The sequence below is a fragment of the Aphis gossypii genome, chromosome X (assembly GCF_020184175.1).
Source record: "Aphis gossypii isolate Hap1 chromosome X, ASM2018417v2, whole genome shotgun sequence".
Taxonomy (NCBI): Eukaryota; Metazoa; Arthropoda; class Insecta; order Hemiptera; family Aphididae; genus Aphis; species Aphis gossypii.
Window position 1 is genome coordinate 9,475,473 of NC_065533.1, and position 19,873 is coordinate 9,495,345.

General features: G+C 31.5%; 1 protein-coding gene across 2 annotated transcripts in view; it reads right to left on the reverse strand.

Annotated features, from left to right (window-relative positions):
• Window positions 1-939: 939 nt before the first annotated feature.
• LOC114122278 (uncharacterized) overlaps window positions 940-19,873 on the reverse strand; it is a 35,117-nt gene continuing 16,183 nt past the window's right edge. For both annotated transcript variants that reach the window (XM_027984884.2, XM_050206530.1), the window contains exons 2-4: window positions 14,866-15,061; window positions 3,417-3,594; window positions 940-1,288 (exon numbers count right to left, since the gene is read on the reverse strand). In XM_027984884.2, coding sequence (XP_027840685.2) covers window positions 1,121-1,288; window positions 3,417-3,594; window positions 14,866-15,061 — 542 coding nt within the window. In that variant the 3' untranslated portion in view covers window positions 940-1,120. The remainder of the gene's footprint in view (window positions 1,289-3,416; window positions 3,595-14,865; window positions 15,062-19,873) is intronic.

The window sequence follows — 19,873 nt, forward strand, 5'->3', positions numbered from 1 at the left end:
GATTTGAATTTGTTAATTATTCCAAATACATATACCTACCAACGATAAATTCATAAAAACCATTTAGATACTATAAGATGTATGCTTATAAATGACCAAAATAAATTGATTTTATACATTAAAACGTATTATAAGCACAAACAGTTTTTTAAACAAATTCATTTTTAAACGTTTCACAGGAAAACCAAATTAAATACAATACCTAATTAGTTTATAATTTATAGCCCATTAAAGTGAAAAAAAGTATTATTAATAAAATATTGACAATATATTGTGTTTGAATTCTTTGTATTTTACATTATTACTCTACTATGTCTTACTATATTCAATAGTCAATATGGATGTGTAATTACAATAAGACTTGAACCCCAGTCATTATAGATAGGTAGATGTCCAGGGGCGATCGATGGCGGAGAATGTCAATTGCAAGAGTAATTTCTTAGTAAACAAAAAAAAAACTTATTACATTTTTTTTTGCGACGTTATTGTCGTATATCATAATATTATTAACCTTGAAGTCAAATAAACGACTGATAGGCCACTGTTCAAAGAAACATTCAAGTCAAATAGACGACCTGTTTTTTTTAAATATATAATATAATATATTATATTATTATATCTATGTGTTGACTGTGGACTATGATTTATTAGAGTTTGGTGTAATTGAATCGTTATGAGAATAAAGTATTTAATTCGTTTTTTTTTTAGTAATTAAGTAATATTTATAAATAAATAATATTATAAAAAAATATTGTTCAATATTGAGATTAAAATTTAAAAAGTAGCTCAACTCATTTTTTTTTTTTATTACTTCTAACGAAAATGTAACAATATTAAAAAAATGATACATATTGTAAAAAAAATAATCAAATATATTTAAGTGAGTATCTCCCAATACTAATATACAAACTTTAGTTTGTGTTTAAAATGAATATCAAGTACTTGCATATATTTTTTATTCTTTTGTAATTTGCATGTTAACCCAAAAATGCCAATGTGGTATAGCCATACTATTCATATTGGAATAATTTAAAAAGACAACTCCAAGGTGGACGCATAATATATCAGATTTAAGACACATCACAACAAAATAAACTAATATATTATATTGTACAAAATATTAATGGTATGAGTAGTTCTGTCGTCGTTGTCGTCGGGCAGGTCTTACACGGCGCAGTATCGACATACCAGCCCTTATCAGTTCTCCGTCCAGTTGTTTAAATTGCACACAAGGCGAAGAATGATAAGGACCGGTATGCGAAACGATATTTTCGCGTTCCACGCACGTCTGAAACACAAAACAAACAATGTTTTAAAAACACGATAAATCGGCAATATTATATGCGCAATGTACAAGTACCTATAGTATAATATTATATGCAATGTGTTCGTGTCGTATTTTTGTGACCGAATTAGGAGCGGTGGTGAGAATATAACGCAACGCCTAATCATCATTCCGCTCTTATATAGACCGAATTTACGCGTGCCAGGTGTGAAGTATTGTATTCGCGTAAAATTATCGAGTACACAGCCGTCATTTTAGATTTGGATTTCCGAGTGGCTTTGGTCTCGTACGATTTTTTACCACCATTATACGCGTCGCAAAGGCGGCTATCGTTTTGGGTGGTTATAGTCTGTGCGACGAGAAGTATCATCACGCACGGGACTAGAGGTTTACTGATGATCTGTTTGAATAACAAATGAATAGTTTAACCGACTGCATCAGTTCGAAATAGTAATGCGAGCGGCCCCGTTCGCAGTTCTAAGACCACCCTTTCCCGCAGCTGTGTTATTATATTATAAAATACGCTCACACCCCAGACGGCACGCACCGAATCTAATGCGTCATGTGTTTGAACGTCACTCCGTCACGTTTGTAATTTTTTGCAGAAATCGTTTTCGATGGCGATAAATCGACCGGAAATTTAACGTTTCGTATCTTAAAACCGCATAGGTCATCGATATTCACCACAAATCGTAATCGCACGCTCAACAGATGTTTCGGAATCGCTAGCGCGTGACAAAAAAATCGTACGAAATTCGTAGTGAAAAAAAAAGTACAAATAATATTAATTATTGTTATATAAACGTCTGTGCTTTTACGACGACGTTTATCGCCTGTTATACTGTGTACGCACGTAATACCTCTATTATCTACCCTCGGCAAAATAAATACGTATACACGCACTGTGCGATCGATTGCAAGAAACGCGCGAGAAAAGTATAATCGACAGCGTTATATTTAACGACACGGGAAAATAAATTTCGGGGCTCGTCTATCCCTGCACACGTCCGAGCAACGGAGGCCATATTGTGTACGATCGTCGTCGATCGAGTCATTTTTCTCCGTTTCTCGTCGCACCGGCGGCGGTATATCGTCACTGCAGCCGTTCACACGGTTTACCGAATTATATTATTATCGTATACTTAAAAAGTCGCACACACGGGGCAGGGGGCGGAGGAACGTAGGTATAACGGTATATACGGCGTACTATATAATAATATAATATATAATAAATAGGGTACGGGCGGCACTCGGACAACGGTCATAAATAAAGTTCGGCGGCGGCGTTCGAATCTCGTACCCGAGGGAGAGTCGCACCGAGTCCTGCGATATTATATGGATACGGATAACGTGCGCGTGTACAGTAATTGAAACAAAAAGCTCGCGGACGAAACGGTAAAACGCGCTCGGAACGAGGTGCACAGAATGCGACAGCACAATAATGTACAACGCGTAATGCGATTAACATTATATTATGTATTAATATATACAGTGCACTATAACATAACCCCGGTATACGAGAGAGTATGCACCTATATACGTTTTATAGTGATATTATGTAGATATATAAGCTCGCATAATATTAAATTGTACACACACACGCGCGCGCGCGCTCGAGACGGACGTTGTTTTAATATTGTAATATTATGTACCTGCAATGCGTGTGCAGAGTGTGAATTATTATATATGTGTACCTACTGTGTTGTACTCGCATTACTACATTCAACACTCTGTGAAGTCGAGCACGCGAAACGGCTACCTATACGATTGCAATGGTACACACACACCACACGTATTATACAATTAACTAATATACATAATATCGTATAAACGTATCTCTCTCTCTCTCTCTCTCTCTCTACATATCTGTATTATTGATAATAGTGTAACAACAACGCGTTACGTGACCACTGATGCTTTTGGTATACACATTACACACAACAGCATACGATAAGTGTATAATATTATATATAGGTATATATGCGAAATATACATATTTACGACACAGACACGGTGCGAGTTAACTGGACGGCGATAGTCGGCGGTACGCGCATATTTTATTGTTACAGAACGGACGCGCGTTATATATAATATTATATACCTATAGTAAATATTATAATATTGTGCGTACCTCTCGAGGTGTGTGCGCGAATGTCGTCGTCGCGGTCCGTCCGCCAGCATCCTCGCCGACGCGATACTCGACGTCAGGACAGTTGTAGGTAGTTGTAGGACGTGAATCGTCGTCGTGTCGCCGCACGGTCGAGACGAAAGGCCCTGCGAAGTCTGCAGCCGTTCTGGTATTTTCGCTTCTACAAACATCGAAAAGAAACGATAAGAGTATGTTTTAAACAAGACGTGGAACGTATACCTAGGCACTATATGGTTAACCGCGCCGACATTGTGCGCAATGTATATTGTAAAATGATTTTCGAATACAAATTAAATTTGTCGACGCCTTGTGCGTTACGATTATACGAAGAAACGATCAAATTCGCGTTCGACATCGCAGTCGTGTCGATATAACAACAGAAAAAGTTTTCAAAATACGTATAAATCTGTTGAAACGTTTCGCCGCAGCAGTAGTACGCGCATAACCATCAGTCGCAGTGGCGTCGCTTCGAAATATTCAGATATACTAATATCATAATTTACACGCTCGCTCTTTCAATATAATAATAATCATCGCGAACGTCCGCTTTTCGCTATTGTCGTCTAATCTGACTTACTCGCGCGTGCGCGCACACTAACATATTAATAATAATTATCCTACACCATGTGTTTCACGACTATTATACTACTATAATATTATAATGAACGTTGCACTACTGTTTTTTGTCTTTGCGTGGTCGACGCTCCCACGTCGTCACCGCAGCCGTCATGATGTTCAATTATATCAGTCGAAACATACTATAACATTATTATTATTATTATTTCAATGACGTTTTTATTCGATTAACCTTCGAAAAGTTTACACGTAATTAAGATTTTATTTTTTATTTTTCGTAAACATTTGTTTCCATTCTTATAGAAATGTTATTGTTGATTTGACAGCGATGTTTACACATACCGCCTATAATACCTATACAAACCAAGTCCATAAAAACGATTTTTTTTTTTTACGCCCTAACCACGGTTATAAAATACATTATGTGCATTATTTATAAACGTAATAAATAAACTGACGGAAGTAATTGTTTTGACGACAGTTCTGTGTGCGCGTGTAACAACGAAAGACCGCGGGAAAAAAAATTGGCCGTACGGACGCGATTGCGGTCGCAGTCGGGTCACACACGATATTATAATGTATTAATACTTAATACGTCGCACTGCACTGTAAATTCGGTTTTAAAATCCGTTTTTATCGAATTATACGCCTAAAAACCGAACGCGAAATAAATACGAACGCGGCCACGTCTGCGGATTACTATGTATCCGAAACAGCAGGCTGTCGATATTATATGGTATTATAAATTTATACAATATCGTATTAATATATGTATATTACACCAAACCGTTATAATACAATAATGCTATCATAACTATATCATGATATATAATATTATATTATACTTTCAATAAAATAGTGGTACTCAGACTACCCGTGCTGGTACCGTTGTGTATACCTATACTGTTCAGAATTACTATTATTATATTAAAAGCGCATTCGACGTTTCACTCCGTCGTATTAAATCGACAACATCTGTCGGACGTATATATATAAATATATATTATATTATACAATCATTTTGATTGCTCCAAATTCGTTCACAATATTCATAATACGGCTGGCCCCGCACTACAATAATATGCGGTTTGTCCCAACAAAAGTCTCGTATCGCCCTATGCATCTCCGTTGAAAATAAATTTACATATTTATATGCGGGTTTTTCAACGGTATAACTTATAATAAAATAAACAATTCTGCTTTTATGGCATACGTTTTGAAAATTCGGAAAAAAAAGATTATTTTTGTGCAATTAAATTTTTGGACATTTCGAAAACCGAATTCCAGTTTGATTTTTCGGCTTCACATCATAATTCAAATATATTTATTATTGTTATCTTTCGTTTTAGTAATAAGTTAACAAAATATTACTTGGCAACAATTATATATATATTAATATACTTATACTGCTGTAACTTGATAAATGTTTAGTAATTTTTTTGTTTTAATTGTTTTAAAAGCTCACATTATTTTAAATATATCGATTTTTCACTAGGATAGTTATTGGAATTCCGGGACATATTGTACGCCAACAACAACAAAGACAGCGAACGATTTACTATTTACGATAATGGTCCTACGATATACATTATTCTGTAATAAAACAAATACAAATAAAAACATCTATTTTATTGAATTCTTTGGCGTAGAACACAGTCAGCTCCAGCCAATATACCGCTGTCCGTAATTAAATCCATTTTTTATTCTTTCGATAACTTAAATAATATATAATTTATGCATATTATATCTATTCATGTATTGTATTCATTATTATTATTATTATAAAATTTTCATTTTTTTTTTTTTTTATCAAACAAAATATTATTATAGCGTCGTTTAAATTAGTCTGTTTTTTTCAATGAGGTACCTATTATAACAACTATTATTATTATTATTATTATAATTATTCAAATCGTATAGTTTTTGATCGAAACAATAAATGCTTTTTCATTTCAGTGATATTCAATGAGAAGTGATAGTTATATTATACATCTAGAGTTTAGAGTGGTTTCTTTTTTTTTTTACGGCTTACGCATGATTGAATTCAATTTTCTTTTTTCCTCCAAACGTAATAATTAAACGAAGGGGCAGAAATAATTAAAAAATAAACACCCGTAGCAAACTATAGCTATAATAAAAACATCACCGTTCTCGTCGTCGCCCTACATTTCTCTCGCTCGATTTCGAAACGAATAACTTTGAGTTCCTAGCCGGCCCTGTAGTCCTTCCATCGAACTACCCACCTCCAATCAACTGGAGGAAGAGGTCGTAATATTGAAACCGTTGTACAACTTTTTTGTTTGAAAATTCAATTATTGACCGACATTAAAAGTTTTTAAAATTACACTACCTATATGCGGTGTATTGCGTTTTTTTTAAGAAATTAGAAATTGCGTGGTTACAATGTGAAACGTGTTTTTTATACTTTTGTAAATGACATGCAAATGTTGATTGTATAAATGAAATTTCAAGTCGAATTATTTTTAGAATTACATCACACAAACAAAAATATATCATATTATAACGATAATTTGCAAACTTAATTAAGACAATTTGTTATAGTGGTTATATGGTGAAGCAATCATAATCCACAATCCACCTTCATGCTGCAAGTACACGACATGAAATATACGTATTTTATACTTCCAGAAACACGTTTTGTCGTATGCATTACTTAATGATAACGTACTTATTAATTGGTAAATAAAACTTAGAATGTTGTGAGAAATATTAATTTTGATGATATTTTTTCTTATAATAATAATTATTTTTTTTTTTTCAAACAATACATATTATACTCGTATGTGTGCCTACTTGCACTCTACAGCGTGTGATTAATTTATTATCGAATAAATAATAGTTCTTATAGTTAAAATAAAATAAAAAACTCGATAAAGAAATGTAAAAAGCGTAAAACCTATACTATGAGAGTTATGAATTTAAGTATTATTATTTTTAAATTTAATCTAAATTAATTAAAATATGTTTTATGATAATAAAATTATAAAAAATATAATAGGTCACAAGCGTATAAAAATTAACTTGACCAGTCTTGTAAAAAATATTCAAGTTAAAAATCAATTAAATAATTTTAAATGCGTGCGTGCTTATACCCACAAGGTTAGAGATAATACACAATACTATATATTATATAAAAAAAAAACCTTTCGTACATCTTACTTTCACAGACACACACGCATACACATTGTGTATATAATAATATGACGATGAACCAAATATACAGACGATTTTTTTTAATTTTTCTTTTTTTTTTTTTTTTGTACAAATCACAGACACATTATTTCGGGCGTACGGCCGAGTCGCTGCAGCGTTTCTCACACACATTTTTGCGGGCCAGCTGATTCTCTGTATAACGGGCGCAGCTGTGCCACGGAGGGGGTGTCCCCTTTTGTGTTTATAAAAGCAGCATACACACGCAGTAAACCCTCCACCAACACCTGGTCGGTAAAAAAAAGAAAAAAGAGAAAAGAGAACAGATTCCCTCTTCGAAAAAAAGTCGACGAATTCCGGCGATCAAAGACAATAATAATAATACGAGTGCTGTAAATAATTATTTACGAGACGATCGACGGCATAATGCATCGCATATACAACACGATTACTCGTTTGCACAACGGGCGCGTCGAAAACTCGCGTGTGGGTTCTATGAAATAATAATATAAAAATGTATGGTTTTAAAGAGGCTCGACCGTAAAACGGAAATTCAGACTTGGTTAAACGAGAAATATTTGTGTGAAATACGCGCACGGATCTACCTACTTACGGTGCGTACTGAGCAGGAACGCGATGAAAGAAAAACAATACACGAATGATTGGCAAACGGCGGCGCTTTCTTTCCGCGCGTGTACTTATCTATAATAGTTTAACGCAAATTTTTCGCTAAAATAAAACCCGTGTCGAATTTTCTTTCCATCACCCTCTTTCGAGATCCGTTTCATTCTTCTCACAAAAAAACTTTAATGCGCGGCTCATTATTACTATTATGATTATTTCGGTCATAATTTTAATTGTTATTTTTTTTTCACTTTGCTTTCGAAAGATTTCATACCACGGCCGTGGTGATCGACGGCTCGACGATCTATCTCGAATAACAGCCCGGTCCACGGTCGTACACATATAGTGATTCACAAATGCTACACACCTCGATTTTTTTCATTTAATAATTAATCTATTCAAATTTTGAATGTTGAAATTTTAAAATTTATTTAATTAAAGACCATATTTATAAATTCATAAACATTTTTGTATAGATTATACTATATTAAGTGTTACGTGGCAATACAAACTTCTGTTTTTCAAATAAGAGCCTTGTTTTTTATTGTAAATTATTTATCGAATAATTTTTATTGAAAATATTGATGTATCTAATTCAAAATTTCTACGAGTAATTTTTAAATTATTTAAATGTTAATAGTTATTTGTCCTTAAAATAGCTTTATAAAATACAAAATAGATTTAGTATTAGAGATCTAGTGTTTATTATACTTATTTACTAATATCATAAACTCGCCAAAGTTTCCACGTACTTCAAAACCTAATTTTAATCCTTATAGAATATACAAAATGAAATAACTCAAAAAATATTCGTTCGAGTTTTGATTTTGATACGTCAAAATTTTCACAAAAATTATCCGTCAAATAATATACAATAGAAAAAATTTGTTCTTTCATTTGAATAATAGAAGTTTGTATCTGTGTAGGATTATCCTTAAATAACATACAGAAATCTCAAGGCTTTTAAAATATGGTGTTTAAGTTTATACATAGTTACTTAAAAACGGTAAAAATCAGATTTTGAATAAATGAATTGTTAAAGAAAAGGGGGCTGAAAATGCTTGGTGAATCACCCTGTACCTATACACATTATTCACGTCATAATACTGTACATATACAATTGCGTACGTTACAATACATCGCGGGCGCGTGCTAAATTTTGTAAAAATAATGTAAAACGATTGAAAATCCACGATTACGCGTACGATGCACACGCGTGTGGACGAAAAAATTATCACAACAAAGGCATTCCCCGAGGGTGGCGACCGTATATAATATTATTATGTATTATATTATCGTAGGTATTGTTTACACGGGCATTAAATGACACAAGCACAACCAGAATACCTACCACGTGCGTTTTGGTCATAAGACTTTGTAAAGACATTTCCACGAGGGACGATAGAACGGCCGGGTAGAAGGTTAGAGACGGCTGGCGTCAGTCACGTATCACCCGTCCGCTTTTATCCCCTTTGATTTATATTTATCGTATTTCTCTTCTTCTTCTTATTATTATTATTTTGTTTAGGCCCTTTAAGTATTCCGGGTAACTATTGTTTGTGCAACACAATAGGATTATATTCGGTTTTATACTTATGACGTGCGATCAACGACGGAAGAGTATAAGAACACGATATAGGGTAATATGTAAGAAAAATAAGTGAAACATACAACGGTTTTCGAAACGCCGAAAATAGTTTTAAGAATAAATATCTACAACATTCTATAGCTAAAAGCCAGTCGCTGACAAACGAACAGCCGACACGTATTACAAGAAAATAACAACATTTTATGGTAAACATTTTTCTACATTTCCAGCACACGTGTCTTAAACACGAGCTATAAATCCTTGTAAATAGTGAATCGATAACAATATAGATAAACAGTGTTTTGTATGAAAAGTATAAAACCACAAAATATATATTATACCAATAATTATTTTAAATTCCGTCTCGGTCACGGCATTATATATCACCCACCATTTATATTTTATACGATGTACGATTTGATAGGTTATTTGAACTTTACGTGGTGTCACTAAATACTATTAGGTACCTATCATTAATATATATATTTTTTTAAACTTAAACGTTTTACGTCATAGCAAACTAATTGACAATTATTATGTTTGAACTGTAACCGTTTAACGTATAATCTTATATCTGTGTAACTCGAACTGATAATGAGACTTATAATTATTGTAGACTACAGTGTACACACATTATAAATTATGTTAATTATCGAATAGGTAACTAAGCGTCCGACATTCACCTCCAGCTACCATTATAAACGCAATCATTTATGATTATTAGCAACGAAAACGACGAAATTTAAATGTCAAATAATTTGTGAAATAAAATACAAAGATTTATGTACTATCGTACGGTAGTAAGATTTTGTCGTGTCCTTTGTTTTTGATAAGTTCAACTGTAATACACTGGTAAACGCTATAGATATTTTGTTTTTGTTTCTATATTAACCGTCGGAATTTCGAATGGTATTTAATTTGAAGATCAGCTTTAGTATGACACAGTGACAGTGACAGTGGTAATTTGATATTTACGTTCTCCATGGTGGCATTTATTTAATTTGAACGCATTTCATACATTGCTAGCAGCAGTCGAGGTGGACATTTTCATTTTAGTCGGGTAGCTATATATATGTTTAATATATTATTAATATGTGACAAGCACGGCCATAAATCAAACGTTTGATGACAAAAAATGGCGGTCAAGTATAACGGCTACCTTCGACCCGCACATTGCAAAATATTTATACATGTATATACTATAACTATATAATAGGGATGACTGCAGCTGGCTGCGTGTCTTATGTATGCACCGTGCAACAGTATGTGTTCCGTACACATTTGATAAATTATTGTGTAGCAGTGAACCGAGCCAGAAATAATAGTAATAATAATAATAATAATAATAATTCTCGTCCATCGGGCGTTTTCGTGACGATAAAAATTCAATATTAAAAGCTTTCCCGGCAAAAGGGATAGATTCGATACTACAGAGGCACAGCACAAATACATTATGCATGTAGTTAGGTTCATTGTTGTTTATAGTATATAATGTGTAAGCCCGGTTTCGGGATAAAATTTTAATTAACTTTAAGGCAATTCTGGAAGGACGGCAGTGCGCGTATTAACCGGAGAAAAAAAAACCGCCCGAATATGTATATATACATAATATAATATAACTATGCCAAACTCACCGCAGGAATATAACGTAGTTTGCTGTATACAATTTACAGTCCCACAAACTTTCAGAAAAAAAAATTACGAGATAAAAACGGTCAACCAGCTTTTATGAAAAAGTTGAGCACATCAAACGAATTGTTTAGAATAGAATTAAACACGAGTTGGTGACTTGCCCGAAGGGATTACACAAGAATGCCTGCCGCATTCGCCGGTATAGCTCAGCAATAAAAAAGGGGGAAATACGATTTTAATTAACCGCTTCTAAAAAGAGAAAAAAAAATCAACCGAGTGATATATTTTGCCATAGAGTGTGCAGCGATTTAACTGGTTGCGAAATTCAGTATGCAGCCGCATTCATGTGCACGCACAAATAAAGATAATATTTAAGACTACCGTTTTCCAGGTGCGGACAGGCGTGTGCAATACGACCCTCCTGCAGGGTAACATCTGTAAAACATTGTAACATATTTTTTGTGTTGCAAGTCCGAGTGAATCATGTAATAATATGTTGGTGGATTGTAGATAATATATATTTATGCATATACATATACATCATACATATATATATATATTATATGTATATTATATATTGTAAACATGAGTCGTACGCATGTAATAAAATATATTGATGGTCAGTAATATAATATCTAATATTTGCGAATGATTTGGAAATTCATTATGTAGGAAGCAATGACTGTTATAATAATAAAAAAATTACAAAACGGTATTATTGCCATTAATTATTGTCGAACACAATAGAAAACTATTCAATTTCCTCTGCCCTTCATTTGCTTGTAGCTTTTTGTCAGACTTGTAAAATGAGCGAGCGTTTTAATTACTTTGCAGGACTACCTGTCACTGTGACCCAGAAAAAAAATGACAAAAGCCATTCCGATATTGTCACTCCTCCCTCTCCTAACAAAAAAAGAAAAAATAGAAAGAAAGAATAAAAACTCAATAAAATATCACATTTTAAGTCATGTATACTTGACACTTGGTCATTATCCTGTAGTCTAAGTCTACAATAAAGGCTTAAAATGTTTTTGTTCTTAAGTTTTCTGACATATTATAATGCGACAAAAATAAAATTTTAATAATATAATACAATGTAACATTTTGTAACATGTTTAATAAAATATGCTTTCTGCACAAATGCCAGTAACGTTATTACCTATATACAGGTTTAATTATCACGCGACCGAAAATACTTTTTAATTATTAACTGTAAGTTACCAACTAATATGGTGATTGTTATTTTAATAAATATGTTTGACATGTAATTATTATTCAGTAATTAAAATTATGGTATTGTTTCACAGTTGATTTTAGCTCGAAATTCAGTTGATAGTCGAAATTACAAAAGCAATACTTTACGGAAGTTTGAATAAAGCAAATATTGATCGGCAAACAAAAATATTATTTCATAATAAATATTAAACAAAGCAATGTACAAGAATAAGCTAAATAAAAAGTAATAAGTAAAAGATTTTCGAAAAAAAATATAAAAATGGAAATTATATTGTGTAATTCTTCAAAATAGATTTTTAATTTAATATTTTTTGTATCGGAACTATAATAATATATTTAAACATGGTGTGTAATTTAACACTACGTACTAAGATAAGACTTCGGTTCATAAGCTGTGCTTTTTTTATTGATTTGTATTATAAATCTATAAGATCAATGACATCAAATATAAAATAATATTTAAGGTAGGTATATTTAAAATATGATAATTAGATACTTGTAAATTATAATATTATTATTTATTAGGGAACGGTTATAATAATTATAAGCACGACGACCTCTGCAGTAAAAGAGTTTGTTATCTTAGTATACCAATACAAAAATTAAAATTGTTTTTAAAAATCGATAGGTAGAAAAATTTTAGTGAGCCGTATCGACTCGTAATCGATTTTTTATGGAGAAAACCATGATAAATATTATATATTATATATTTTTTTAGTATTTTAGTGAACAAATTTACTTATTCAGTAATAGTCGACTTCCATAGTTTCGCCTAACCTGTATAATCATTTAAACGCGGGGAATGTACCTATAAAACTTCATAATATAACGGTAAAATATTATGTTATAAAAATGTCTACGTTTTTTCCACCCCAAAAGTATACCACTAACTCTAAACCGCAATCAAATATGGATGATGGGATTTTAAACGGGAGTCGTTTATCCTTATATTCGTAGACGTCAAACTTCCATGCGCTTCGGGTAAGTTTCATAAAAACTTTGGAAATCCGTTTACGTCTTTTTTTCCGGATTGTTCCGGCCAAGTGTTGAGAGGGCGGGGGGAGAACGCCGTGGCGAAAAAAAGACGCGTGCAGGGTGTTAGGGGATATAATATCGTATAATACACTGCAGCATAGGTACAATACAACTCGATTTTCGACGCTGTATAGAAATTAATTCGAGAAAGGGCGCAGCTGCGACGAATCATAATTATCGACGCCGTTAACGACCAAACGGTCTAACCGTCATTGCCAAGATAAATTAATTTCGTGGCCGGACACATTAGAAAACAAAATGCCATAACAGGCGATCAAAATTAAACGCGCGCGGATTAATTTATACAAAGCGATGTGTATCGTTATTGGAACGTTCAATGTACTAAAATATAACATGATGTGTGTATAAGGTCACTAGGTTGATTGGATCAATGATCTCGCGTGGCAATAACAATATTGTAATATTGTCGTACACTCGTACCGTCTATACTCTATATACATATATTACTCTTAGCAATGTAATTTGAAATAAACGTTTGAATTGACTACATAATAATACCACGATGAGCATTATTATGCTCGGCTAGTGGTGACCAACTCCGAGCGGTTATTTTATCTTTTTGTTTTGAATATTATCATACAATTGTACGAGCTCGTATATTATGCACTCGTTGTAGGTAGACTCGTGCGTCATAACATTGTCATAATGATGAACAGGAAATGTTATGGTTGTTAACGAAAAAAAAATATATTTACTGCTCAAAAGTTATATAACATATTATTATAATCAGATATACAATGCCATCATTAGCGGGCGATAATATTATATTGACCGTCAAATAATTAGATATAGACATATAGTTAATAATTTTTTTTTGAATAATAAATTAGATATAATAATGCACCGCTATTATGATTTTTTCTTTCGGCTCAAAATCATTGTCCACGGTCAGACTTACTTAAAACGTATCATCAGCGATCCATAACCGTTAAAGAACTAAGAATGTTCCAAGGGATATAATTAGGCAGAACGAAGGGGCACGCTGAAAATACGTATTTTCGTTTGAAATTGTATACAATATAATATGAATATAAAAAAAAAACCGTTACCGCCGAAAAAGTGGGTATACGGTGGCGTAGAAATGGTTCGCAAAATAATAATTGATGATGTAAAAAAATGTATACACAATTAATGTATGTTCTTTGTATTATAGAAATATTAACTTTTCACGATTTATTTTGATTATGCGCGATGGCATCAAATAAAAGCTCTCAACCAACGCGAAATGTGCCCACACACGAGAGGTGGAGGAGCGATGGGAAGGGCGGTGGAAGTCTCGCTCGTGAGCCCGAATTTCGATTTTCGTACCTCTCCGCCGAGTGTAGTATTAGTGTCTATTTTTTTTTTTTTTGAAAGCGTGATAAATGACAATAGCATTGAATATATAATTATATAACACGTGGTTTGAAGTTTTTGGTGTGAAATTCGCTCGCGTTTGCGTGTAAAAGACGAGAAACGCGAATAATTGCGGGACGTCAGCAATAATAAAATATAATAATAGAGTACAGTGTTAAAAACGAGATATTACCGAAAGCGCAGGATACTTACGACGGACGTGATGGCGATCTCGGAGTCCTGCTGCAGACGGCGATCAGGGAACGGCAGTGGCCTAGTGCGTGACGCGAACGATTGCCGCCGCACCGGGACCGGTACGGCACACGCGAGCCAAATGAACGTCGCAACGTCGTCGTCATCGTCGGCCGAGTGTGGAGCGCGAGTGCCGAGTGGAGAGAGAACGGGACGGCTATAACATTAGAATAAAATACAATAAATGAAACGCGCGTGCGTGAGTGAGCGCTAGCGCTGCAACCGGTGGCTAATCGAGGCGATGCAAAAAGGGTTGACAATAATAATAATAATGATAATAAATTTAAATCGTTTAGAGAATTTTATTATTTTATTTTTATTTATTTATTTTTTTGATTTAAATTTCGACGGTCACATTTGCATTTTGTTAGCTCGCCCATATCGTTTCATAAATTTAATATCGGAAGTCCCGCCGAAACAATACATATAATACGTCTGTGGTTATAATTATTAGGTATCATCGTGTCGCTATATAAGACGTATAATACCATCGTTATTATTAAATAATTAATAATACACCTACATTAGCAGACAGACGGAGACTCTTATTACTATTATTATTATTGCAATATTGTTGTAATTATTAGTATTATCGTCGTCATCATCGTTATTATTAATTTTATTTATACGCGGTATATTTAGTATAGAACAATTTGCTCGTTATTGTAATACACAGAAGCATTTCGCGGTCAGACTTTGTGGCTGCCTAGTTCAAAGTTATTCGGCAAGTACCTATAGAAAAGTCTGACCGCTTGTCCGAAAATTCTATGACCATAATAATAATAATGTTAATATAATAATAATTTTATATTATTATGTGCGCTAAGTAACCGTATGTTTATAAGACCTTTTACTGTAGGGTTCACTCGGTCCACTCTGTTTATTTCAGAGTTCAGCTCCTCTTAAAAAATAATTAAATTTCTGTATCACTTTGGTGTTTTTTTATTTGAATTTGTTCAACAAAATAAATAAATAAAGGCGTGTATAGCCATCATATCTTATTTTGTATTAGGTAAAAATATAAAATTATCGTAAGCTAATATTTGTAGCCTCTTTAAAATTATCGGACTACGATTCCCTAAATTCTGCACTATTCGCAATGTATCCAATGCTATACGCATAATATTATCGAAATCTATGATATATTAGATATTATAATATTGGTACACACGAGTGCAGAGGCGTATTTAGGAAGAGGAGGACGCGATTCGAGGGATTTATCGTAACTTCAGTATTTGTCATTGAACTGTACTGAAATATCGTGATTTTAATATAGTGTTGTACCTTTTATCATAATATTTTCATAAATTAAACGAAATAAATGTACATTTTTATTAGGTGCTTTAAATGTCAATCCGTTTTATAAATTTTGTTTCTCTTGTATTTATGCCGTGGGTTAACATTAATATTATCATCAATCATTGGTTTTTCTATTTATCCCACTGACTTAATATTGATATTGGAATACATGTTTTCCACTATGTGTCGGTATACAAAATACGCAACCATCGAACTATAATATGTACTATAAACGTCCCATCTGTATCTTATGTTTGACAACGACAAAAAACTAATTCAGCTAATCGTTATTATTTTAATGTTGCTGTTGCAATTATAATTAAATTGTTATTATTTTCTTAATTATCTTTTTAGTCTTAGACTATTACATTAGTCAAATTTAATTTGTCTGTTGAAAATCAAAACAAAAACAGGACATTAAGTGAAAGTCAGTAAATTTTAATTCCGGTTTGATTGAAAAGTCGATCTCCTGATGAAAAATCAAAATTGCAATTTCTGAAAGTTACACCTTAAATTGAATTATATTATTATACATATTTGGCATTATAAATAATAAATATACCAATCTTTTATATATATACACTATACAGTCATATTTCTGGTTGTAAATTGTAGAAAATAGTGAATATTTTTGGTTTTGTATGTTTTATCAAACGTGCTTAATGAATGAATAAAATCGTCAAAACAAAAAAATATTTTTTTTTACCTATTTCTCAAGTAAATGAAAAGTATAAATATATAATCAATAATGTTCAAATTATTTTTAAAATAAACATATTTTACTTTATTATTGGCTCATGTGTGATTTATAAACTTGCTTAAATTTATATACTATTATTTTAATCAAATTTTTGTTAAATTCTTATACACTACATAATATACATTATGCATTAATTAATTATTTTTTTTTTTTACATTAGTACCTATATCAAATTTTTAATTGTAAACATTATGTATGAAATATAAACATGTTTAAAATATAGATAACCCCGGACCGAGTTATCTCAGTGAGGCCCAGTAATCTATAAAAAAAAATTTGAATAAAAATAAAATATTATGTTTTAAAGGTCAATAAATATATATATTTTTTTTGAAATTAATTTTATCAATATATACAAATACAAGTAATAGTAATATAAGCCACCATACATTTTGAAAACGGTGCGGGCCTCACAATATCTATGTATCCCCTTGATGAAATCCTAAATAATATTCCACTGCACGCATGCTGCAATATCGATATTACAATGGGTATACATATTATGTTAATTCTAGACGATTAATATTACATTATTATTACGTGTACGTGTTTGGCATATGCCACCGTTCGTGATCATTTAAGATGAATTTATTATAGTTTATAACATTTTATTATGGAATTACAGACCGTCGCAGTTTATTTTTATTATTTTTTTTATCGATTATTTGTCACGTTATAATTTTATTTCATGTAGGACGTAGGTGTTACATAAAAACGAAGAAAAAAATTATTCATATTGGCATAATATCGATTACATAATATGATATTAATAATATTATACTTATTTATAGTTAGGTACACGAGAGATAATGTACGATTATTATTATGATTTACAAAGTAATCAACAACCAGTTGTCCATTTAATAGAATTAGTTACTATTACATTTTTGATTTTTTAGACATAATTCTACCTATAATTTACAACCCATTATAATTTATAATGTATAATAAATTTTTGGATAAAATTTAATTTTAACGGTCTTATGAGGTCAGTGGTGTATACTTGTTTTTATTCTTTGTATTTAAATTTCTATTTCAAGGTTGATTTTGGAATCAGATTAATAATTTCTTGTAATTCAATGATTATTGATAACAATATTGCCTCTGATTCTTTAAAAGATTATCATTAATATTATTAAATGGGTACGATTATACTATAATATTATTTTTGGGCTTTTATTTATAATTACATAGGTAGTGCCATAACAAAATAAAAAGATATAATTTAAATTTGAATCATAATATGATGTTATATTTGTATTATAATTCATTTTATATTTGAGTTTTGAATTCAAAATTTTGTCATTTAAAAATAATATGAAATTATTATTATGAAATAATAACGTCAAGTAAGTGAGTGATTAACATGCGTAGATTTAAGTTTATATTTGTTTAACTTACGCAAATACAACGATTTGTACAATATAATCGATATTATAATATTTTAAATTACCATATTTTGTTTATTTTGTAGAATAATGAATTAAAATTCTAAAAGTATCAAACGTAAACATAGACATTTGAATTTAACTCTTTGATACCTATGTAAACTGTAATTTTGAATACAGTTTTATATTTGTTTAAATGTGGTTACACAAAGTCGGTAAATAATAATACTGTGTAACTCACTGTAACTGTACTTAAAAGTATAAACATAGTTTATAGTGATAAATTGATTTTTACTTTTTAGTACGACCAATAACGTAAACAGTTTACCGTTATTTTTACGGTGTAGATTTTTGTCTTGACATCAAATATTATGATTAGGTACGTTTTTATTTTTTGTCAATAACTCAACGTTTTCCGTCGTAAATTGGTTATACTTATTATATAATCTATACTTTGCGCTACTAATCACGCGATAGCGTGGACCATTGTCATGTACAATGCACATTTTTGTCCTATACATGTTAGTTGTGTTGCATTAAACTTCATATTAATGAAATAATTATCGGTTATTTTTTATTCTTCTTTTCGTCACTTATAAATGAGTCTTGTGAGCGTTTGTAATGATTAAAAAACTACAGTCAATTAGCATCGAGATGATTAAATACAAAAACAAAATATATCTTATTTTGAATAGGTACCGTATTAAGACTATAATTCATAAAATATATAGCCATATAATAGGTAATAGAAATATGTATTTGCTATTAGGCAAATAGTTAGATCATATTGAACATTTGTAACACACAATTTTAAGACTTGATTATTATAACACTTTTTACTTCATCGTCTCATACATTATAATAGTTTAAAAATGAAACATAAATTTTTAAAATTTAATGAAGATTTTTGATTTATTCTATGTTCAATATTGAATAAAACAGTGGCAGATCGTAAACAGGGGTGATTGGATGATCGCCTCCCTTCTAAAATTATCATTTATTACTTATTTATATGTTTAATATCAAATTTAAAATTTATATTGTAGTATAATACTGTAAAAAACTTAAAAATAAAAGTTGTGTTTCCTATATTTACATTAATAAATATTATGAAAACATTATCAGATAAGAGGAGTTTAAAAATAAATCATTTAACACTGTAGCGACTGTAGCTTCTAAGAATCGATTACCAATAACAATTTTCCAGGACCCGCGAGCAGCGAATACGATGCTTGGGCGATGTTAAAACTTTTGATGTTAACTTAAAAGTCACTCGTTATAACTATGATCGGAATACAAAAACTAAGAAGGGGGAACACAATAATAATACTGCCGCAGGGGCGATGATTTTAATCGTTTGATATGTGCACAGATACCAAACTTGCTTGTGTTTATTATTTGCTTTGTGCGGTTGTAGCATAATAACTAAATAATATACATAATAATTTATATGTATAAATGGATTTAATTAATTAACTATTGTTAATATTATTTGTGTTCGAGACTTTCCATAAATAAGCAA